This window comes from Enhydra lutris, unplaced genomic scaffold (genome assembly GCF_002288905.1).
Source record: "Enhydra lutris kenyoni isolate GAN:26980312 unplaced genomic scaffold, ASM228890v2 scaffoldscaffold17, whole genome shotgun sequence".
NCBI classification, from domain to species: Eukaryota; Metazoa; Chordata; class Mammalia; order Carnivora; family Mustelidae; genus Enhydra; species Enhydra lutris.
The window spans coordinates 10,134,855-10,159,209 of NW_019154101.1; the positions used below are offsets into that span (position 1 = coordinate 10,134,855).

Consider the following 24,355-nt stretch of genomic DNA (forward strand, 5'->3'; position numbering starts at 1 on the left):
TAGCTCATATGGCAAAAATGGCTGACATTATCTGCTTTTTAATGACTGCTTAGTTCGTTTAACTGTAAGAATACACACCTTTTTTAAAAAATTTATTTATTTATTTATTTTTTAATAAACATATAACGTATTTTTATCCCCAGGGGTACAGGTCTGTGAATTGCCAGGTTTACACACTGCACAGCACTCATCATAGCACATACCCTCCCCAATGTCCATATCCCCACCACCCTCTCCCGTCCCCCCCCGCCCCAGCAAACCTCAGTCTGTTTTTTGAGATTGAGTCTTTTATGGTTTGTCTCCCTCCCAATCCCATCTTCTTTCATTTTTTCTTTTCCTACCCCCCAACCCCCCACATTGCATCTCCACTTCCTCATATCAGGGAGATCATAGGATAGTTGTCTTTCTCCGATTAACTTATTTCGCTAAGCATAATACCCTCTAGTTCCATCCACGTCATCACAAATGGCAAGATTTCATTTCTTTTGATGGCTGCATAGTATTCCATTGTGTATATATACCACAACTTCTTTATCCATTCATCTGTTGATGGACATGTACGTTCTTTCCATAGTTTGGCTATTGTGGACATTGCTGCTATAAACATTCGGGTGCATGTGCCCCTTCGGAGCATCACGTTTGTATCTTTAGGATATATACCCAGTAGTGCAATCGCTGGGTCATAGTGTAGCTCTATTTTCAGAACACACACCCTTTTCACAACCACCTGGTCTGCCTTGTCAGCTGTGTTGTTCCACAGTCAGGCCGCGTGTGAGACGCAGGACACTCTCCTAGACGGAAGGACAAAACTGGAGCCATTTCTTCAAGTCAGAGAATTAATCAGAAAGATGAACACTAAGAAGCTGGACTTAGGTGCCTAATTTAGTAAGGAGAGACTATTTAGTTTAAAGAAGTACGTGATAAAGTCCTCATGCTCCTTCCAAAGGAACAGACTGAGCGGCACTGGAGTGTGCATTGCTTGAGCTAAACTAAACTAAACCCTCCACAAAGAGCTGGTCAGTCATCAGGAGCTGTTAGTGTTAACGAGCCTGGTGCACACTCTGGGCGGGCACTCACAAAACCCGTACGGGAGAGAGGGTTAGATAGAGAGGGTTAGAAAGTCACACACTCCGTATATTGTTTGGAGTTTGGATTGTTTCTCCCCTATCAGATAAAATGTCATGCATCGCTAGAAATTAAATTTCATATGTATAGAAATTAAATATCATATATAACTAATCATTCAATCTCTGTGCCCAAGAAATATACAATCTGTTGATCATTGGGATTGGAGACTAAAGAAAATTAAGACAACCAGTGTTTCCTTTGTGCGGTGGCCCTGTCATGGCTTCATGTGGTTCTCTTTATAAGTTTCTGTCTGTGCCCCACGCACACTCAGCCTACAGGTTAAAACCCAGACGGTCGGTGGTAGACATTCCAGATCAGGAAAGTCAGAACCTGGTCATGGGTTCAACCTCCTCCTGGGGTGGAAGAGAAAATTTGGGAACATCTCTGCAATAGAAAGGGGTAAAAGTCAAGATAAGCAACCCTAGGGGAAGTCTGGCAGGTCCAGGGGCTTGTTATAGAAATAGCACAGCCTAGAAGCACTTTGGGCGTGTCGAGGCCTTGGATGTTGGGATTCAGAAGGAGACTGTTGGGCTGGAAGGGTTACAGAAGGACCTTAGGACTTTAGGGAATGAAGGGAATTCAGCAGGGTCAGGGTCAGGGCCTTATTTGGCCCATAGCCTGTAAACTGAGAACGGTTTTTACATTTTTAAAGGGTTGTTTAAAAAAAAATAATAAAGAAGAATATATGACAGGAGCTCTGTGGCCTAAAATACTTAGTATCTGTCCATTTAGAGTAGTAGTTTGCTGAGCCTGGGGGTAGGCTGGACTTAAGTACAGAATAATTGGCGGAACCAGGGTGTGACGTGCTTGTTGAATGATGGGGAATGAGGTGAGAGCAAGTTCCCAGGACCCAAGTACTTGAGAAGAGGATCAAGAGCAGGGCTCACCTTACTGCTGAGTAATTTCCTGCATCCCCCCTGGCTGGGGGTAGAATGGAGCTGGGCTCTGGGAGGGGCTGCAGGGAAGGGAGAGTCAGGTGTGTCCTGAGGCCAGCAGCAAATCCCTCAGGGGCACAGGGAGTCTGGCAGAAGAGGGACTCCTGACCTTTATAGTGACAGTTTACAGAGTACTCTCCCGGCACTACCTGCAAGATAGGCATCTTCTAGGTGTGACAGCAAAGACTCCAGAGATCCGGTGATTTACCCAAGGCCATAAAGCTAGTGAGTGGCAGAACCTGGGCCTAAGCCTCGATATTGTGACTTCTGGCTGGTGGACTTCCTGCTCCGACACAGCTCCTGTCCCTGAACAATGATCCTTGGCCAGCAAACCTCTTCACCTGACCAGGATACCTGTGGAGCGCTTGGAAAGCTGGATTTGAAACCTTCCTGCCCACAGCATCCCCTCTATATCAGACCCCCATCCTCACTACCACTAAAATTGTCCTCTTAGGTCTTCCTGGTCCTCTTATTCTAGAACTGCCTATGATTTTTTCCAGCTTGCTGCCTTCTACTTGGTGTGACACAGCCTTATCCTCTTTATTACAAAATAGAACAGTGGCTCCAAAAGTGGGAGCGCCAGTCCATCAACATCACCTGGGAACCCATTAAGAAATACAAATTCTCAGACCCCTTCCCAGACCTACTGAATCAGAAACTTTAGGGGTGGGGACTGGTGGTCTGGTTCCACACACCCTCCAGGGGCTGCTGTTGAATCTGAGACCCCCTGCAACAGTGCATCAGAACCACTCATGGACCATACCTCCTCCCTCCCTGTGGGAAGCCCTGCACTAGGGCATGTTCATGTTCTCTCCAGAAGGTGGTTGTCGTGTTTTACACTGACTGAAGCAGTTAGTGACAGCTGTCATACAGGTTATTGTATATTGGTTCTGTCCTGAGAGCCAGTGAGAATTTCACTGCCGCAACAAATTCTTCAGATGCTATCACCAGCCGCTAAGCATCCCTGTGCTGAGGGGAGAAGTTGAGGAAGATGGGGTATGAGCCTGCTACCGCACATGCAGGGACCCAAACTTGGGAGTGTCAACATCGAAGGTCTTCAGAGAAAACCTTTGTTTCCCAAATGCTGCATTTCTGTGGAATGCATTGTAGGGCATCTAACTGGAGTCAGTCGCCATAAAAAGAAGACCGAGACTAGAACTCTCAGAAGTGTTCTACCAGAGCACTGGTCCCCCCGTCTACTTGCTAACAGGACATTTTGACTTAAAGCTGGAAGTCATGATCATTCCCAGAAAGATTATAAAAAATGAAGAAAATGAAAATCGTAAAAATAAAGATGGATATCCCTGAGGCCCAGCCATTGTCCAGTCATGTGCTCTGAGTCCTCAAACCCTATGGTGTCGGAGTTGCATTCTTAATTTCGTGTGGTTCCCTTTCGTGATGTGTTGTCATATCCAGGAGAGATGGCTCCAAAAAGACATTTGCCATCTTTAGTCATGGAATAGAGCCACGATCCTTCGTAAGGCGGGAAGGGCAGAAATACTGATATCCTCCCCAGAGCTTTAAAACTGACGTTGAGGGCCCTCCTCCCTGGGGCATTTTCTAGGCTAGGGCTGGAATCATTCCTAGTGGCCGTGGTGTTAGGATTTTGTTGTTGTCATGTTCATCTCCAGCTTAATGTCTCCTCGGTACCGAGTCCCAGGTCTAGAGTTGCGCTGACTTGATGGAAAAAAACAGCTGAATGACAGAACAGCTGAAATTTCATCCATTTCTGCACCTCCCAGCCCACAGCCCTTCAGGACTGCCCAAGAGTACACCAGTGTGATCCCAAAGGGGGCAGAACCATCACGGCATAGGGAGATGTGTAAAGCATCTCACAACTTTAGGAAAATCTACTTTGTGCTTTCATACACTTGGTTGAACTTTTCAAAAATATTGACGAAACAACTTGCCAGCTGTGATTACCAGCATCTCTATTTGACGGTTGTTGACAGAAAGCCAGTGGGCACGTGCAACATCATCTCGTGTTAACAAGGCCTTCATTAGCGGCTGTTGAGGAGATGAGTGTTCTCCTGGACCTGGAAGAGTGATTCCTGTCCCCTGGCGGTGTTCACTCGAGCATCGGTAAACTGTTTGCTTAGTGAGCCCGGGGGGCAGACATGAAGCCCGCCTGTACGTCTCCATCACGCCCAGGGTTTTTTATGTTCCGATCTCCAGGAACACAAATAATATTCTTTCTCAGCTGCTCCAAAATACAGCTGATAGAAAATATCATGGAAAAGGTGAATTGCCAGACAGTAAGCCCTCATGACCGAGAGCTTATTCATAAAATGAGGACAAATTTATTGCACACATTCACTGCTGGCTTTCTGAGATTAATAGCTGATCTATCTGATCTTAAAGGCTGACAATGGAATCAGAAAGAGTTACTAGTCAGTTTTCTCACCCATCCCCTTCACCCAGCAGCCTTCCTCCCCAAGAAATAATACAGAGGGGCACCTGGGTGGCTCACTGGGTTAAAGCCTCTGCCTTTGGCTCGGGTCATGATCCCAGGGTCCTGGGATCGAGCCCCGCATCGGGCTCTCTGCTCGGCGGGGAGCCTGCTTCCTCCTCTCTCTCTGCCTGCCTCTCTGCCTACTTGCGATCTGTCAAATAAATAAATAAAATCTTTAAAAAAAAAAAAAGATTTAAAAAAAGAAATAATACAGAAAAATAAGCTGATTTAGCTTTAGCAACAGTCTTACAGTATTTTACTGTAGGAGGTTTCCACGTGCCAAGGATAACTTTTAACCTTGTTGAATGCAATCTGACTTCTTGGCATCTTTCTTCAACTCTGCAAAGCCCTCAGGGCAGGGGACTAGCACAGCGAGTAACCAGGGGTAGATTGAAGCACAACCTGAAAGGAAGCCATATTTTTGTGCATGTCTCATGGCTTCTTGTTTACTACAAAGTAGTAAAGAAGTCATTGTTTGATGTCTTAGCCTTGGGGCATGAATGAAATTCAAAGCAGGTGTTAGGAAATGCACTGCTTCACATCTTGGGTACGGGTGCACACACGCACACATACACCTGTGTACAGGCGAAGCCTAGGTTTACAAAACACAGGGAGGGAGTCTCCGAGGCTGCTGGCCTGAGGGGAATCTGGATTCATCACAGGGAACGAGATGCCTCCCATGCGTTTTGCTCCAATCATTTTGATCCTGACTTGGCTCCTGCAGCGAATTAAAATGATCTGACCAGACCTCCTGGCCTGCCAGCCCTCCAAGTGCTCTGTTTGCCCAGCTAAATCCCCCTACCCATCGTGGCATCTGAATTTTGTGTCATATATTATCTAAATTATCTAACCTAATTTATGTACTTAACACATGCCCTGGTGTCTGCTGTCCTGTTGGGTTGGCCACCATGCTTTGTGAGCTCAGAGGGAGCGGCCCGCTGGCGGCTGGGCTGCGGGCACCAAGACAAGCAGAGCAGGGTCACCCAGGGGAGTTCTTGCCGGCCAGCACATGGACGTGAGCCCGGGGATGCCATCAGACAGTGACTTAGAACCAGGAGAGCCAAGGGCCTGCCTGGAACAGAGCACGCACCCAGAAATTCATTGACCCCAAGTTGCAGGTGGGGGGTGGTGACTTTTTATCGAGAAAGTGTTTGAAAAGACAGAGAAAAATTAGTTTTTTGAAGTTCTACTTTTTTATTAACAGAAAATGTCCCAGAAGAAAGATTGTTACGTGCACCACGCTGCCTTACATCAGCTTTAATTGTGTTGAATGCGGCAATTTATGCAAATTCGAGAAGGGGCCTTTATGGGGCCTGCCAGAGACACTTGTCACCTTTTTATTGTAGAACTCCTATCAGAGATTCCTGTGTGTTCAGGGGCTCGAGGCTAATCTTGGGCAGCTCCATGCGAAGAGTTGTTGTTTTCATCACAGAGAAACATTTTTTCGTACTCTGGAGATTCTTAAAGCTCTCCCCAGTGCCCCCAGTTTCTTACCTGTTCAGCTGCGAATATCAGGCCCTTAATGGCTGGAAAGGGAGAGTCTATTTTTAAGTTTTCACTGAATATCTCCCCCGTGTTAGGTGCTGAACGAATTTGGCATGTCATCAGATCTGGAATACCCGCAGGAGCTTAGTGTAATTTTTAGTTATGAAATTGGTCAGATTTGATTCAGAGAACGTCTGGCAGCCCTTCCGGAGGGCCACGGGCTTGCTTAGGTGTGTGTACTGTGGTGGGTTTCTGAGGTAGGGGAGGAGGTTATATTCTGCACGGGCATTTGGTGTGAATTTCCATAAAAGCCCTTTTTTAAAACCTGAAATTCAGGGCCATTTTGTCCTCATTGTGTTCTAAATCCTTTTAGTATTTAAGACACTAGGAAATGAAATTGCCAAATTCTTAGCATTTGAAAATTGGCTCCTGCCCAGGCACGGTCCTCGCATTTCCAGCTCGTGTCTCAAAGGGAGTGTGCTCCAGGCGGAGAGACGAGGTGACAGGCATCGGAGAGTCACACAGTGCCAAGGAGGAGCGGCGTTCTCCTCAGAGGCAATGGCCTTTTCAGAGCAGGCCTGCTCTCCTTACAGGCTGAAAGGAGCCACTCTCATCACTAAATCAATAATTTTGTGGTGCATTGTACTTGCCGGGGACAGGGAATCCTCTACGGAGGAGCAACCTGAATGTGTCCTGGCCCCCACCAGCCTCTAGAGCTGCCTGCCGGCAGAGCGCGTGACCGAGCTGCCCGCCCTTCCAGCCGTCCAGTGGAGGCCTAGACCAGGGGGTGGCTGTGCTCCAGGCACATTTCAGCAGAGTCCCCTGGCACCTGAGCTGGGCACCAAGCAGTCAAGTAGGAACATCCCTGCCGAACAATATGGAGCCTGTCAGGGTATTTGGAGCCTGTGCAGGGCTGTGAGGGAGAAGTGTGTCCCTTTACGCCCACCGCAGGCTTGGCCTAAAGTAGTCCAGTCTGTTCTGGACAGGACCTTCACAGCACAGGAAACCTCAGCCCCAGGCAGATGATTCTCCCCAGCTCCCATAACTGAGAGAGATGAATGGCCCAGAGCCTAAGCCACAGAGGGAGAGCCCGTCCACCCTCCTCACCTCTGAGGGAGGACCACTCCTGTCCTCCTCTGTAACACCACCCAGGACAGGACCCCGCAGCCTTTCCAAGTCACCACGTCGATGTTTCTGGTTTCTCTGGAGAGCCAAGAGTTACTACTCAGTTGCCAGAATCAGCATGTTGCTGAGAGCCCTTCTGCACGTGGACCAGCAATGGGCCCAGTCGCATCGGAAGGGTCACTGGGTGGACTCAGCACCGTGATAGCGAAGTGTTGGTCTAGACTGTTCTGCCGGGTTCCTGAAGTCTGGTCTGCGTCTTTACTTCCAGAGTGAGCTGGGAATTTTGATCTCCCGAACAGGTGGCTACAAGAGTCCTTATATGTGTTAACTACACAAGCACTCCTCTGTTCAGCCACTTCCTGCCTGTCCCTCACCAGTGCGGGGACTACTTGGTGGTATTTATTCTTCAAAGGGGAAAAACGGATTTTTGTCTCTGATGTGGACCTAGAACCATACGAATACGGAATTTATCCGAAGAAGATGAATAACCGACCTTCAGCAAATGGCTAATCCTTCGATATCAAACAAGGTGAATTTTTTATACAAAATCTTATATTTATCGGAGCCTTTGAGAATTCCAAGGACATGGACAGAACCTGGAGTGCTTGCCAGTAAGGACTTCCCATCTCCATGCTGTCTTGGGAATTAGGTTGTTGAAGTTCTTGCAGGCTGTGGATCTCTCAACTTTGAGCAGGATTATCTCGGATAGTAGTTATTTCTGAACCCATCTCTTATTCCCTTGTGTTCAGAAATCTTAGTGGTGTGAACTTTGTAACATAAAATCTTCCTTACATAAAATGCTCAGCTATATCTGGTTCATCAAGAAAAATTAACAAAGGTCCTGAAGAATATGTTGTGCTACCAGTGGGGAGGGGAGGAGAGTTTTGGGGGCAGGGATTTGGATGGCAAGTGACCCAGCTGGTGTAGGGTGTAGGGACCCCAGACACTGCTGCAGTAGGCTTGAGACACACTTTCCCTTGGAGGAGCCCACGTTTCCCTCTCCTACCTGATGGGCTCTTGGAAGAGGCAGATAATGGGCAAGGGTAAAAGGTCGTTAATTATAAGATCCAAGTGTGACAGAAACCCTATTAGAAAGAACACATCTCTTCAAAAGACTTCCCAGACATTTAGAACTGTTTCAACCGAGTTTAAATTTGCGAGGGAAACCATTAAACCTCGGAAGAAAGAAATGCCAGACCAAGAGGGTGCTCTATAGACACTAATTTGATTGACCAGACCTCCCCTGTTGCTATACCACACAAAAGCTCTTGCCCAGATGCAAACGTGTGTGTGCATGCTCACACGCACACACATACCCCAACACCCACCACCAGTTGTGTACAAACATAAATACATAGGCAGGAAGAAACATGAATTTTCTCTTTTTTTTTCTGCATGATACTCAGATTCATTGGGTTTCTAGCACAGCTGCTGCAAGAGAGAAAAGCACTTGGCCCCAGAGTCTGTTTATGTGTTTGAGCCGAGAAAGCGATTTTTGTTGCAAGGAGCTCTAAGTGAGACAGACAGAGTCAGAGAATGAGAGAGAGAGAGATAATTATCTAAATTATGTTCGTGCTATTATCGAAGACGAATATAGTTAAAATGTAATTAAATATGACGGGCTAGCAGGATGGAAGCCAAGCTTTGGAATGCTAATCATCAATTACTGCATCCCCTTAGGGGAATCAAGGAGTGCTCGGTGGCAGAGGGTGGATGGCACCAGAGTGGGTGGCAGGGGGTGGATGGCATCAGAGTGGGAGTGGGGGACTTGGGGATGGGGAGCTGAGTGAGGATTCAGAGTATTAAAGCTGCCCCTCTCCCCTCTGCTCCCACACAGACTCATCTGAACGCTCTAGAATGTCCCCAGAAAGGAACTTTCCTGTGGCTGCCACAGGGTTGGAAGCTTTCAGCTCAGCTCTTACGAGGAGCTGGTGGGAGGGTCCTGACCTTTCCTTTGAGAGGAAGCTCCTCTAAAGGGGAAAATTATGCTATGAGCAGGAAGGTAGAACCAAGACCAGCTCATGTTAAAGCAGCAAATGCAAGTGTGTTCACCAGCACCGGCCGGGAAAGCAGAACATGCCCACACAGGTCCAGAAATCTGAGGCAGGAGGAACCTAGGGGACTGTTGACCTGAAATGTAATTAGGACTGTACAGACACACTAGGTCTGTCCCAGCAGGTGACCCTCCACCCCCACCACCCCGAGCCAGGGGAAGGGCTCCCCACTGCTGTACACTGAAATCCCTTGTGGAGTTTAAATGGGACTCCTGCAAGACCCATCCCGCAGAGATTCTGAGTTGAATTGGCCTGGGGGTGTGGCCTGGGAGTGGAAATGTTTAGAAGCTCCACAGAATAACCTACCAACTGTAGCCAAGGGGAGGGCAAGCAAATTACTTTTTTTTTAAAAGATTTTATTTCTAAGTAATCTCTGTACCCAAGCTGGGGCTCCAACTCAAACCCCAAGATTAGGAGTTGCAAGCTCTACCAATTTGAGCCAGCCAGGCACCCGAGATTTTTGTTGTTTGTTGTTAAAGAAACAAAATTTGTGTATCCTATTCTATTTTTTCTGTATTTTCTATATTTTTATATATGTTAATGTATATTATATATTATTTATATATTAATATATATTTTATAGAAATATCCCATAATTCTATATTTTCTATATTTGTGTGACCTATTCTAGGTTCCCAAAGAATTTTGAGGTGGTATGATTCCTGTGCAAGAGTTCATTTGTTCCATTTAGCACTGCCTAAGGCTGGGAAAGAAACCTGGCGGCCTCCTTGAGTCAGGAGGACAGTGTGAGCGAGCAAAGCAGACCAGGGTAGTCTCCAGGGAGATGCAGACCACCGGAAGCTTGATGGCCTGGGTCTGTCTCATTCACCTCAGCTGTAGACAGTGTTGTCTTTATAGAAAAGGACCCAAGGATCCCAGATCTTCAAGTTTTTAAGAGAAACCTATTTGTACAAACCTGTTTGTCTTTTCTTGTGAAATCTCCTGATTTTTAAGTGGGATCTAACTCAAATTTTTAAAATTACTCAGTAAACTAGCAAAAATATGTCTTCTGAGCCTCCCCTGTGTGACCTTTGATCTCAGGAAGCATTTGGCTGAGCAGCATGTGACTAAATGGTCACTACTCCCAGGGACTCCTCACAGTCTGTTTTCTAGCCACCTCAGTAGGACCCACAGTCAGGTCCCACTAACTTGGCAGTGTTTTTCCTCAGCCTGGCATGTAGAGGGCTGTCCGTAAATAGTTGTTGGATGGAGAGAGAGACAGGATAAATGGAGCGAGCCCAGAATTTCCTGTAAGTTGGGGCAGCGAGACAGCTACAAAATCCAGTTAAGTGTCCTGCAAGACAAAAGAACTTCCTCCCAGTGTGCCAGATTCGACCTGCCCCTCACTGGGCCTTTCCTTCAGCCTGGGGTCAGAGATCTGGGAACCAGGGAGCTCTTTGGAAGGACTTAGGATCTGGGCCGACCCCGCCTCTCTGCTGTGTAGGAGGACACTCTGTCCCTGGGACAAGGGAGGTGGGCCCAGGGTGTACCAGGTTGGGAGCAGCTGGGGAAGGACATTTAGGGCCCCATTTAGGGCCTACTACAACTCTGGAATTCCCGCCCGACCCAGTGCCCAGTGGGCAATGCCCTGGCCCACACAGCCCACCTGGGGCTAAGTGTTAGGATGAAACAGGTGACGGTGGGATCCTTGGCCCGGCACAGCTACGAGGCAGAAAGAATAGCGCTCTCGGAGGGACAGTGGGTGGGCCGTTGTGGGGTCACGCTCATAAAGAATTGTCAAAGGGATCTTCAGGCGAGTCTGGAGGCTCACTCCAGGCCTCCAGTACCTGTCACCTCTCCGCGCCACACAGCTACGAGAGGGTGCCGCTGTCACCACAGGAGTGCGGTTGATAGGGGATGGCCTTTAACGTTCCCATCCTCCGCAAGAATCTTTTCCAAAGGCTCCTGTCGCCTGCCTCCCAGCCCTGCTCCCCAAAGTTGTAATAAATCTGCTCCCCCAACATAGCCTTTCCATTCCTCGTCACCAGAGGCCTATCTCCTCCTCGGCTCTGCTTTTATTTTTCACCTTCTGAATTTTTCAATTGTCATCAAAGTTATACATGGACATTGTTTTAAAAGCCAAGTAGAACCACAGGGGTCATTAACAAAAAGCAGGACTCCCTACTTCTTTCTTCCCTCCCCCAGGGCCCACTCCCCAGAGGCAACTGCTTCCCTTCCTTCTCTGTAACAATTTTGTAGTATTTGCAAAAGTTAGAATGTTCGGAGGAAATACGTTTAATATGGTTTAAAAATTAAAAACTAAGGACAGGGAAATGTCTCTCACCCACCATCTCTTCCTCCGGAGATTAGCTTATACATGAAATGAGTATGTGGATTCTCCCCATTTTCTTAACACTGATTTCTCTATACCTGGAGATCTCTAGAACTTCTCCCTCCCTCTGTCCCTCTCCCTAGCTCTCTCCAGCTGCATAGTCCTTCCTCACAGGGCTCGAGATGGATCATAATTTACTTAACCAGTCCCTTAGGTTGTCCGGCTTCTCTTGGTCTTCACAGGGTGCTTGTCCCTGCTGTGAGCGTGTCACGAGCTCCCCTGATATGAGAGGAATTGCTAGCTCTAGGCTCTGGGTGTGTGCACTTAAAATATTGGTAGTTGGCTAGTCAGTTTACTCGTCCTCCAGCCGTGTGTGAAAGTCCGTGTCTCCCCGCTGTCTAACATAACACATGATCAGACTTTTAGGTTTTAAGGCAAACGTTCCTGCCTTATAGACCTTTCTTTTGGTCAATGCCTTCAGATTTCTAAATGATAGCTTATTACGTTGTCTTTTAGTCCTGTTAGGGAAATTATCTACTCCCTTCTTTGAAAGATAAGGATTTAGCTTGGTGACCCTTCCCCCTCGGGTGAGTGTACGTCTCTCCCCACCCTCCAGTTCAAGCACAGTTTTTATCATTTATTATTAGCATTAGCATGCCTGTGTAACTATTGTTCAGACCTAAGCCTGTAGTTCGCTAAGATCACCATTCCTTTTAGTATCATTTGTTTTTCCTGGAGTTAAACATTACTTACTTTTCCATATATGTCATTCATTAATTTTCTAGACACATATCACCTATTTTTGTCAGACCCACAGAAATCCCCTCAGGCTGGTCTAAGACCTCCAGTAAATCCTTTGTTTTTCCCCTTGGAGCCTTGCCTTCTCTCCAGAGCAGGGTTGGTTGTCCTGGGCTTCACTTGGCTCCCGTCCTCCACTCTCCCTGCCCACCCTCCTGGAAATTCCCTTCACATCTCTTTGTGTCAGATGCTCTCTTTTCTGGATCCCGTAACTTTTTTTGCAGTAGTTTATTCCTTTGTTATTGGTGGAGCATATTTTCTGGAAGTTTCTAGTGAATGCACTGAAGGTAAATTTCTTCAGATCTGTGCCTGAATTGAAGTTTCTTTATTCTATCCAATACCTACTGGGCTGGGAATAGTCGTCTGGCTGGGACCAACTTTTCCCTCAACATTTAGAAAGGAGGGCTCTATTATCTCCTAACTCCCAGTGTCGCTCTTGAAAAATCTCAAGCAGTTTCGGTTCCCTCGTCTTTATGTTGACTTGCTTTTGCCCCATCCAGAAACATTTAGATCTTCTAAAGTTTCTCAATAATATGTTTTGCTTTCTTACTTACCATAGTGGCCACTCAGTGGCCTCTATAATTTAGGAACTTATGTCCTTCATATCTGAGAAAGTGTCTTTTTACTTTGACAGTTTTATAGCTCATATCTTCTCTGCTCTTTTTTCCTGGGACATCTACTAATTGGGTAGTGGATGTCTTAGTTCAGGCCTCTCATTTTCTTATCCTTCTTCTTGTAATTTCTACCTTTGCCATCTTCTTTGATGTTCTACAAAATTTCCTCAACTTATGCTTCTGTTGTGTTGAATTATTGATTTCAATTCGTAGTTTTAATTGACAAGAACAATTTCTTATTCTGAGTATCCCTTTTTCATATCATTTTATTCTTATTTCAAGGGTGTAATAATTCTTTCATCTTTTTGACAGTAGTATAAGGGATTTTTTTCCTGAGGTTTTATTCTTCCTGCTGAATTATAACTCCACCCTCTGAATTATTTTTCTTTTCTATTTGCTTTTGGTCTCTATTTTTTATGTCCAGGTCCTTGGTGCCCCTTGACTGGCTGTTCACCTTCAAATGTTAGGCATTGAGAAAGCTGGTTGGACGCTTTGTGTAGGAGGGTGGGTTTATGGATTTCCTTCAGGGTTTCAGACTGGGATTTGGGCATTTAACTGGGAGACCTCTGCCTGCTCATTAAGACCCAGCACACTAGCTGCCTTCGGTTTCTTCTCCTGGAACGTTCTTCTAGATTGGCATGGCCATTTCCTCCATTGATGTCGATTTTAGCTCAGTTGAGGGAGAACCTCCCGAAGCAGTATCTGGAAGCAGTGTGCCTGTCTCAATCTACTTACACTGCCGTATTTGTCTACTTAGCCCTATATTTTTTGTCCCTCTCTCCCACTGGAATGTAAGCTTCTTGAGGGCAGAACCTAAAACAGGGCCCACTCCACAGTAAGCACTGGATAAATATTTATGGAACCCAGACTGGAGAGACAAAGAGCAAGAAGGTGGATCAGTATCTCTAGGTCTTTCCTGGTGGGCTGGTCAGGGTCCTCAGAGGGGTCCTCCAGTCTTCTTGCCTGGGGATTAAGCCTGGATCACAGTGGTCTGAAAGCCAAAGGAGGGCTAAGAACTGGAAATCTCACCATTTGTGATACTCACTTCTGTGTAATTCTATGCTCTCAGCCCCAGCATGTTCCCACCCTCTGCTGTGCCTGTTGCCCCCAGAGTAGACCCTCTCTGTTCAAGGATTCCCAAGTGAAATCCCTGTCTCCTGTTGAGACAGGAGAGGGCTTATTCCCAATGTGTTGGAAGAAAGAGAGGGGATATATGGGGGGTTCATCTGTTCTTTTCACCTGCTTTGAACCAGTCCTCATAGTTCAGCCCCTGTACACCCCGACCTTCAAAGGTGACTGGTGACTGAAGACTGTGAGCCTTTCGAGGGTCACGTAGTGTGAATCTGCTTGGGGTGTGTGTCTGTGTCTGTATTAGAACACATATATTTGATATGAAGCATATATTAGATTTCCTTTTAGTGGAGGGAGCAAAGATTTAACCCATGTGTTCAGTTTGCCCCATTTAACTGCCAGTCTGGCTTTGGCCGTCTCCCCAGTGTTCACCAGGTTTGCTCCAGAAAAATTCTGACACTGGCATTCTCTTTATAGCATCAGCAGCCGAGTCCCATGATTTTCCAGAACCAAAAAGCTTAGGCACTATTGGTGCAGGATCTACAGGATCCCCAGAGAAGGCAGGACGAGGCTTAGGATGGAAAGCCAATCTCAGCCAAGCCCCGCTGCCTGCCTTCCTCTGGGACCCCTTGTCACCAGATCCACTCTACACAAGCCCTGCAGAGGGGTGGCTGCACCCCTCCCCCAGTCAGCAGGTCCCCTGTCCTCTGCTCACTTCTGTAGAGATGCATTGGTCCCGAGCTGGTGGTTCCACCTGGCAAATCCACGTGCCCATCGAGGGGCCCCTAACTTCCACATGGGCAGTTTGGTTAATTCCACCCCTGCCAAATTCTTTCTCACATAAACACAGACACCATTTTAATGCCTTTCTTCTCCCTCTTTTCTAATTTATGTCAAGAACTGTTTAAAATGCAGGAAAGAATAAGATGTGTTCTAACATTCACTCACATACTCATCCCCAGAATTGACTGTAGTTAATATTTTCCACGTACGCTTCGTCTTTTTTATTTTAATCAAAGAAATAAAACATTCCAGTTAATGTTAAAGCCTCCTTTGTTCTCCATCAGCAAACCCATTCCTCACCCTCTCCTCAGAGACAACCACTGTCATGAGTTCAGCACATCTTCCAGAATATTTAAACACATTTTGTGAGCATGTGTGTTTTCATGAGTAAAGTGTGGCTGTGTGTGTGTGTGTGTGTGTGTGTGTGTGTGTTGTGTGGTTCCACATTGTACGTGTTGTCCCCTAATTTGCTTTTTTAATACAACCTTATGTGTTTTCCGTCTCTCTAAGCTGCCTGTGTGGAGAGAGGGAACACCCGCTGAGCCTCTTCTCCACTTTTGCCTACGTGTGACTGTAAAGACAGAACCGTAGCCGGCGTGCAGGTTACCCCACGGCAAGCACGGTTTGCTCATTGAATCCCCACAACCATTTCAACCCCCTTGCACACAGGGACCTGAGGCTTCAGGGGCTGGCGTGCCAGGGGTCAGCTTGTGATCCGCTCGCGTGTGTCACTCCTGCCCGGTGTCATGATGCCAGCATGGAAGTGAGGTGGTGTAAAACCCTGGGACCCAGGCTGGGTGCCCCAGCCCCTCCATCGGAAAGTCCTCCCTGTGCCCTTGGGTGCAAAGAACACCAACAGTCACGAAATCTTGACACTGGGCGGTGTTGGAAATTGGGCAGATGGTTTCTCTTTCTGCCTCAATGTCTCACCTCAGAAATGGGATTCTAGCAGGCTGCCCAGCTACCTGACAGATTGCTGGGAACCTAGCCTGATAGATCATCATTGGGAAGCACTTTGCAAGCCCCACAGTAGTGTGCAGATGGAAGACGCTGTTAGGAAGGCTCCCGGCCCACTTTTTCACTCCTTAACAGACCACCTACCCTATTCCAGGCACAAGCCCCCAATTTTCTGTGCATGACAGTACTTAATCCTCATTCCTGCAGCAGCCCCTTTAGAGAGACTGTTCCTAAGTAAGCTCTTGTTTTCCTGCCTTGTTTAATTACCACCATGGCAACGACATCATTTCCTTTTTTTAAAGCTTTATATATATATATATATATATATATATATATATATATATATATATATAAAAAGTTTGTGTGTGTGTTTCAGCCTCATTATGGGTTAAATTGAGTTTTATGAGTGTCAACCCAATCAAAATTTATAACTTTTTTCTCCAGAAAAATTGCTTCCAAGCTTCAACCAACCAGTCACAGGGAAGCTTTGGAACACAACCAAGGTACTGTTGACACTGTTCTGTACTCAGATCGTGGAAGGATAGCTGTTCTCCCCAGAGGGACTGTGAGCCTTGAAGGGCAAGCACTATGTCCTACACGGATTCCCCATCACACCGGTGTGCCAGGCTCAGGAATATGTTGAATAAATGCTTGCTTAATTCCTCCAAAGCCCAGCTCCCTTGTCTGCCTCCAAGAGATGGGTGCTGATGGGAGTGTCTTGGGCGCCCCTGGGAACCCCTGCTGTAGTCGGTAAATCACATACTAGCAAACTTGCCTCACAGATGAGGCCTGGGAAGCAGTGTGTCTTATCCAGACTCATTTGGCTGAATGGTACTTGTAATAACAATACCATCAGTGTTTCTTTAGCACTTAGCACCTTGTTCTAGATGTTTTATATTTGTTCATGATTCTAATTGTCGCCAAAAGAAAGTTAGATATTTTTATTATCTTCATTTTACAGATGAGGAGACTGAAGCCCAGAGAGGTTAAACAGCTTGCCTAAGGTCACAGAGCTGGGAAAGGGGCAAAATGGAGATTCTAACCCAGAGCCTGTGGTGTCAACCAATGTGCCAAACCACCTCGAGTTCATGATCTATATTAAAGCCTTGAGCAGTAGGCAAGATAGGTGCTTTTTTTTAAAAAATATTTTATTTATTTATTTGACAGAGATCACAAGTAGGCAGGGAGGCAGGCAGAGAGAGAGAAGGGGAAGCAGGCTCCTGCTGAGCAGAGAGCCCGATGCGGGGCTCGATCCCAGGACCCTGAGATCATGACCCAAGCTGAAGGCAGAGGCTTTAACCCACTGAGCCACCCAGACGCCCCAAGATAGGTGCTTTTTAAAAATGCTTACATGTACATTCTACCAAATGCAGACAGCACAGAAAGATACAAAAGTCTAGTAGACTGCTCTGGAAATTCTTTCATCCCATGCTAAAGTCTTGATCAATATCTTGGCAAACATGCCTATAGATAACCCTCTCTGAACACATCTGTGTATAGATACGTATTTACAATCTCCCGCACATGGGACCTCCCTCGAGCTGCTCTTTGGTGACCAGCATTGGACAGAAGAGACTAGAGCTCAGGAGAGGTGAGCCCAGCCTCCAGGGCCAGCCTTGGGACTTCAGTCCAGGGTGGGGCTTTCTCTTTTGTCCCAAGTGCTCAAAGCAGAGGCCACACGCATTGTTGACACCCGTTGCTCCTGTTCCTTCCTCCCATCACCCAGTCTTGGCTGTGAGCCAGATTGGTGCGTACCCTTGAGGCTCCTTTGTCTTCCTGGGCTTGTTACCTACTAAGGAAGAGACTCAGGGTACTTGGCAAGGAGGGATACAGTTCTCAGGAAAACTCAATAAAATTATCAGTGGAGCCTCGCAGGGACTGAACAGTGGCAGTGGTTTCCTGGCGCCCGGAGATCTTCAAGTCACACAGTGATTGCGTATGTGGCCCCAACGTGGACTTCTAGTGCCACCTTACCATTTCCCCGTTAAGCAGTACTTAAAGTTGTTTGGAAGAAGTTGAGGTCAAATGGGATCTGATATTTGGGGAGGGAGAGATGCCCATTACCTCATCCTAACCAACATCCCTTCCTACTGATATTTTGTTTTAGGGTTGGTATCCGGTTTTGCTGAAAATGAAATCATCTTTCAACTCTCAGGCTGTGTTAGTGAAAATGAACTCTAATGTGATTAGCTATTAATGCTGTGTAATGGAGGATAGGTATTAAATTGAGGCCTTCTGATCCTATTACTCCACAAACGCTCCCTCCTGCTCAGGCTGCTGCCCTGCCAGCCCCCTTCCCTGGGCCTAGACGAGGGGCTGAGGTGCTTCATCCCCAAGCCCGCGGCGGGAGCCTGGCTCTGCCTAAGGCCACTCCCAGCCAGACCTCTCTTCCTTCATTGCCTTGGGTTCCCTGCCGTGGTGTGGGGGGATCAGGGGTTGGACCTCAGGAGGCGTAATTTGGATCTGCCCGCGCTCTCAGAGCCAGGAGCATGTTGTTGAGGATCACGAGCTTACAAGTGCCAAGTTCTACCTCCACATCCAGAAGCAGTTGAAGATTTTCTGGACAGGCATGCAGCTAGAAATCTTAAGAACACAGTCTTTACCTCTTCTGCGCCCAGCCCCTCTGCACCCCAGTCCTTTTTGTGAAGCTGACTTGAACATGATAGTTGTCAGTAGCTGCTGTCACTTGTCCTGGCTATGCCTTCCTTTCCTAGAGGGCTGGTCTGAGACGCAGGCTGTGGCCCAGCCCTGGTGTGTGCCGTCACTTCCCATAGGAGTTGGGATGGGTGTCTGCTGCCCCACGCAGCGTGGACCCCTCACTTCCTTTGACCTGCCAGAGGAAGGATGCCTGTCTGTCAGCCACACAGCTTGGCTCAGAAGTGACAGGCCTGTGGGAGCAAAGGCCCAGGGCTGAAGCACCACAGGGCCACCCTTGTAGGCCTGGCCCCACCCACAGGCTGCATCCCACCCTGCAGATGCCCCAAGGGAGCTGTGTGGGCCTGGGAGCAAGATAATCCCCCACCGAGAAAATTGGCCAAGAGTGCAGGCTCTGGGGCTGGTCAGATGGCATCACCTTCATGTATGAATAATAGCATTTTTACAAAGAGAGTGATTTTTCTTGTGCTGTTTCCAGAAAACTGCTTTCAGAGGCACAGACTTTGCATACAGGACGGTAATGACTTTTTAATGACCTTAAGGGGCCTGGGTGTCCAGGCAGCAGTGAATCAATCTCAGTGGGAGGCTCATCATGAGAGAGAAGATGGAACACCTGAAACCAAAGGGGGAAAAAACAAACCACAAATACATATATTTTCTTTGGTAGCAGTACTTGGTAATTAGACAATTACAGGAAACAGCTTCCCAGCAGCTGGCATTTCCACTGTGTGAGCGGAGGAGGGACGGCAACAACTGTGAACTCCTCACATTTATTACAGAAAATATTATTGGAGTTTACAGTCGTGGGTGCCGTGCTCTCCTCCAGCGCATTCTGATGAGCTGTGAGCATTAAACCAAGAGCAGAGCTCCTCCTCTCCGGGGCTCTTTAGGGCCTGCTTGCTGGGCTTTAAATGAGCTGGTTTTTGAGCCCACCCAGAGTCTGGCTGGTGCTGAGAGTAAGCCCTGGGGCGGGGGCGAGGGGTGGTGGGGGTGTACATTTGGAAGCAGGAAAGAGGAGGTCGGGGAGGCCTGTGGAGAAACAGCCTCTTCTTCCCCAGGTGCCATCATCTGCATGGGGCAGTGTTCAGACAGAAGAGCCTTGGGTTTCACATGGCACTGAGTGACCCCTACTTCTCCCTCCCCTTTCCTGGCCCACCCCGTCCACTTCCTGCCCTGGTTCAAAACTCCTCCCAGAAGCCCCCACACCTCTTAGAGGCGTGCCCCCTCAGCCAACGGCCCCTGAGGTGGGCCCATTTCACAGATGAGGAAATGTATTGGATGAACCCCACCGACCTTGATCACTTTTCTCTTTGGCCACACTCGTGTCTCAGTGTGGACTTGGACTGTACTCTGTGCCTGTTGATGGCGAGCTTTGTTAGAATCCCAGTTGCCTTCACAGAAGGTAGGTGTGCTCTGAGTGGGGATGCTAGGTACTGACTGCCTCTCTCAGACACACATGAGGTGGCACCCCGTTCCATTCCCCCAACTGTCCTACATTGCAGGCCTCCTGAGGATGGAGGGCAGGAGCCCTCAACATCTAACCCCCCCACCGGCAGTGTTGGCTGGGTTAACAGTACCGTCTAACCAGACACACGGTTGTGCTTCCTCTCACAGGTCCTGGCAGTCTGTAACTTTTGAGAGACAGCCCGCCTCCTTCATCCGAATTGTGGGAACACACAACACAGCAAATGAGGTAAGGGTCTCCATTCATGAGCGACGCTGTGCTGTTTCCTGACGTACAGGTAAATGCTACATCCCGAGCTAAGTAGAACGGTTTGTTCTCCCCACTAATGGGCTGTTGTTCAGAGAGCCTGGTACACAAGAAAGTCCTGCTCTTGCACAGTGGGGATATCATTATCATTTCTAGATGGCTCTTCACTAGGAAATGAAAGCCAACTCCTGTGGCTTTGCTTACTCCCACCAGCCTCCTTGTGGAATCGGCCACCACAGAGACCTTGAGAGGTCACACGCCCTGTCCGCAGAGTCGTCCGTTTTCCCAGACGACAGCTATTCCCGAGGTCCCTTGGCCCTCTGAACATGGTGTTTAAGGAACCTCAGCCCCATAGGGGCCACCATGGCAGACAGTTGCTGGTTTTCTATCTGTTCTGTCCTATGCCAGGCTGCACAGAAATGCTTATGAATGGGCCTGTTCCTCCCCTGGCACCCAGGCCCAGATTGTTCCAAGGGACCACACCGTTTGTAGGTATTCCTTCACTTTGGGATTTCATGAGGGAAGAGTGGCTGGTTTTTTCTCCCGTTTTGAGCACCCACAATCAGGACAGCAGTCAGGTTAAAGGCCTGAGCCTCAAACATTGCCATGCTGTTTTCTCTGGAATGTAAATGCCCCAGAGAAATGCACTGGGTTCCTCTGGATCAGAAAACAGAGGACAGGGGCTGCCTGGGTGGCTCAGTTGAGGAAGCATCTGACTCTTGATTTCGGCTCTGGTCAGGATGTCAGGGTCGTGGGATTGAGCCCCATGTCAGGCTCCACACTGGGCGTAGAGCCTGCTTGAGATTCTCTCTCTCCCTCTCCCTCAGCCTGTCTCCCTGCTCACACTTGCATGTGCTCTCTAATAAGTAAATAAATAAAATCTTTTTAAAATATAAAAAATGAAGAAAAAAGAAAGGAGAAGACAGTGCCCTTAATGAATAGAGAAACCAGGACACCTGAGTGTGAGGAAGGCCGCCATGACTAATTATACCGGGACAGCCAGAATAAACCAGGACTGAGCCAGGCGCACCTGGACCGCCCTCCCCTCCACAGTGTGGCTTTCCGGTGTGCTCATGGAGGCACCTGGGCATTCATGCACACCATTTAAGGTGAGGCCAGTGTCAGTCAACACAGTAGGGTGATTGCTTACCTTTTCTGTTCTTTGAGTGGGTGTTGAGTGAGCACTGGTGGCTGGATGGTGGTGTCTAGTGTATGGCCACGCTGTTGACTTCATCTGCTGATCACGCCCTTGCTTTTTATGCTCGTGTGTGTTTAGTGTGAACCTCTGAAGGACAGCTGGTTAAAGACAGGAATCATAAGGAACTGTAAGACTGAAATGGGAAATGAAAGGCAACAAAATGATAACTGCTCTGCAGCTTCCCCTTAAGCTGCTCTTTCTCAGATCTGTCCGGGGCTGGCTTCCAGGTCATGTGACCAGAGCAGTTGCGTGGGGCTCCACACCCAGAAAAGGGCTCTGTGCTTGGGGTTTAATGCTCACCAGTACCATCTCGAGTGCTTCACAATTTGACCTATCACTTTGTTCTTGTAAGGGCAGCTGCATGGGACGATGGAGCATTTACCTGGGGCTAGGAGCCTCAGCTCAAACACAGGCCCCTCTGGCCTTCCCAGGACAGGTTCTCAGCCACCCACCCTCCACTCCCCGTGGGGGCCTAGCACATTTGCAGGGAGGGTCCACGTCTTGTATGAATTTCACCTGCATCATAGGATAGGGCCCGGGCACCTGTGAGGGTCTGCGCTGGCTTCAGGAGTTCCCCTGGCCGAGGGATTGCAACAGGAGGTAACAAAGGAAAAGCCTGTGTCAGGTCGGGAGAGAAACTGTGGGAGGAAAGAAAAAGCTTTTTTCCTGCTTTTTGAATAAGAGGCTCTACATTTTCATTTTGTGCTGAGCCCTGCATAATACATAGCTGGCCCAGTTGGTGCATTGTGTTTGTCAAATCAGAATTCTCCAGAGCACGTCAAGGTGTTTCTGGTACTTAAGAATGCATTTTAAAAAGTGAAAATATTGTGATAATTTATATTCATTTTGCCTTTTTATTCGTTTAGAACAAAAATGATACATGCCTACAATGTGTTTCTTGCAGAGAAGAGCTGATAAACAGAAGCTTGAAACTTTCTCTCTTACCTCTTTATTTCACAAATCTGAAAATTAAAAAAGTAAACAAATTGAGATTTTTCTTAAAGCACAAAATTAAAGAACTCTATACATCAGGTCATAAAAAGCACCCTTTTCTTTGATGAGGCAATAAAAGTATATTTGAATCTGTATTTTAATATATATTTGAGCCCCAAACCAAATATCATATTTTAAAATATTTTTTTCTTTTTTAAAAGTTTTAATTCCCATATAGTTAATATAAAGTTTTGTTAGTTTTAGGGGTACAATATAGTGATTCAACAAATCCATACATTACTTAGCATATTTTTTGCCTAGAAATCCCAATTTTTCTTACCACTTAAACTTACATTGTTACATGTTTATTATGTACCAAATCAGAAAACAATTTATCTTTCCATAATACTAAATCAACGTAAAACTGAATATTTTTCATTTGCAGTCACTTATTTCTTATGTAATACATCCAAAAAACCCAAGCAGTTCTGTCTTTAATTCCTCTGTGGGATTCTGCAGTTAGGTATTCCAGCGGAAGGAATTCTAGGTCAGAGAAGGCCAAGGAGTGAGTGGGGTGAGTCTGATGAGTGTCTCCCAGAGTTTAGCCCCAACCCTATGCTCTCAGTGACCTTATAAAGAACAGTTTCCCATTACAGAACCTTGAAGTTAGAGTACAAGATCGTCTCTCCCCAGATGAGCTTCCTGAACTGTCTGTGTGGGGAGATCCAACCCCACTGACCAGCCCGTTTGAATGGGTTGACTAGTAGGCTGCTAATTAATCGGTGATCTGTTGCATTTGGCTCACGATCCTCAGTGTGGTATTGCCAACTGGGGAACCTCTTAAGTCATAAAATAAATAATGAACGGGGTCAAAAGGCAGGACCCACATACTGTCTTTCTCAGAGCACATAAGAAGGCACAAAAGTGCTGAGTCTCCCTGGGAATCAAGAATGCAGCGGACTCTCAAAGATCGCACTCTTTTCTCTGTGGGCCGCTTTCGGGGGCTTCGTTTTGGACACAGCATCACGTGTCTTCGAGAACAGCGGGAATGTGTACACATCAGTGTGGTGACGTTCAGAGGTGAGAGAGACCAGGCTGCACTAAGGGAAGAGGAGTGACTGAGGTTGGTCCAGCAGGACTCCTGGGGAAGGCAGCCGCAGGGGAGAGCTCAGATGGCCCAGACAGCCAGGGAAAGGAGGCTGGGGGCACAGTCAGGAAATGAAAATGGCCGGGGGTCTGGACAAGCCCCATCCCGAGTCCCACAGAAGCCAGAACCCCACCGTCAATCAGAATATTAGAGTCAGGGTGCTGCTTTCTCACAGGTGAGGGTGGTAGAGGGAGAGGCAGGGTTTCCTCAGCCTGTCACTGCTTGTTTGCCAGGTGATGTCCGTGGCCTCCCTTTAGTCAGAGCCAGGACCTTTAGAGACTGAGTGTTACCAGAGGCTTTTGGAAATTTCAAGAAATGCAGCTGGGACTGGCTTTTAGCATGTGTAGATAATGGAAAGAGAAATGTGGGTGAATACCTTTGCCCCCCCACCCCAGAAGATTGTTTTCTGCAGCTGCTGCCCCTTCCAGAGAGGAAGTCAGGCAGGGGATGGCAGAGGGAGCGTCGCTCAGAGGTGCCTGTGACTTGAGGAGCATTCCAGGGGGTGGTGGTTGGGCCATTTGGGCAGAGCATGGAAAGTGCCAGCGCAATGTGTCCCTGGGAGAGGGGCTTACGGCTGCTGTGGGACTGGAAACCACCCCGACATCCACATCCCTCCTGCTGCTGGACTAGCAGAACCCCGCCTCCCCCCAAGCTAAACCTGGGATTCCTTGCCCAGTGTAGACGTGTGTGTCCTGCCCCCGCGGCCAGGCCTTCCTGCGTGCGAGGCCCACCTGCGGTCGCCACATGCTGGTCTCCAGGCCTCCCTGTCATGGGGCTCTCGGGTGACAGCAGCGTCAGCCACCGTGTGGCTTCAGATTTCTTGATCACCTGTTTTGGCACGCTTCTGATTTCCTGCAGCATTTCATCCCTGTCCTCTGGGAAGTGTCTGTCTGCTGCTGGCATCTGTCTCTCATCTTCCTTTGTGAGTGCTGCAGCGAGGAATTCATTTAATTTTTTAGCTACATTTACGACTCCTGTCAATAAATTTCCCTAATGCTTACCTCACAGCCTCCTCCACTTCCTTCAGTGACCTCCTG

The 24,355-nt window shown here is 47.7% G+C and overlaps 1 protein-coding gene across 1 annotated transcript in view; it reads left to right on the forward strand.

Moving 5' to 3' along the window:
* LOC111147589 (BTB domain containing 9) overlaps positions 1–24,355 on the forward strand; it is a 413,609-nt gene that overhangs the window by 373,397 nt on the left and 15,857 nt on the right. The window contains exon 10 of the mRNA XM_022503708.1: positions 19,944–20,022. Coding sequence (XP_022359416.1) covers positions 19,944–20,022 — 79 coding nt within the window. The remainder of the gene's footprint in view (positions 1–19,943; positions 20,023–24,355) is intronic.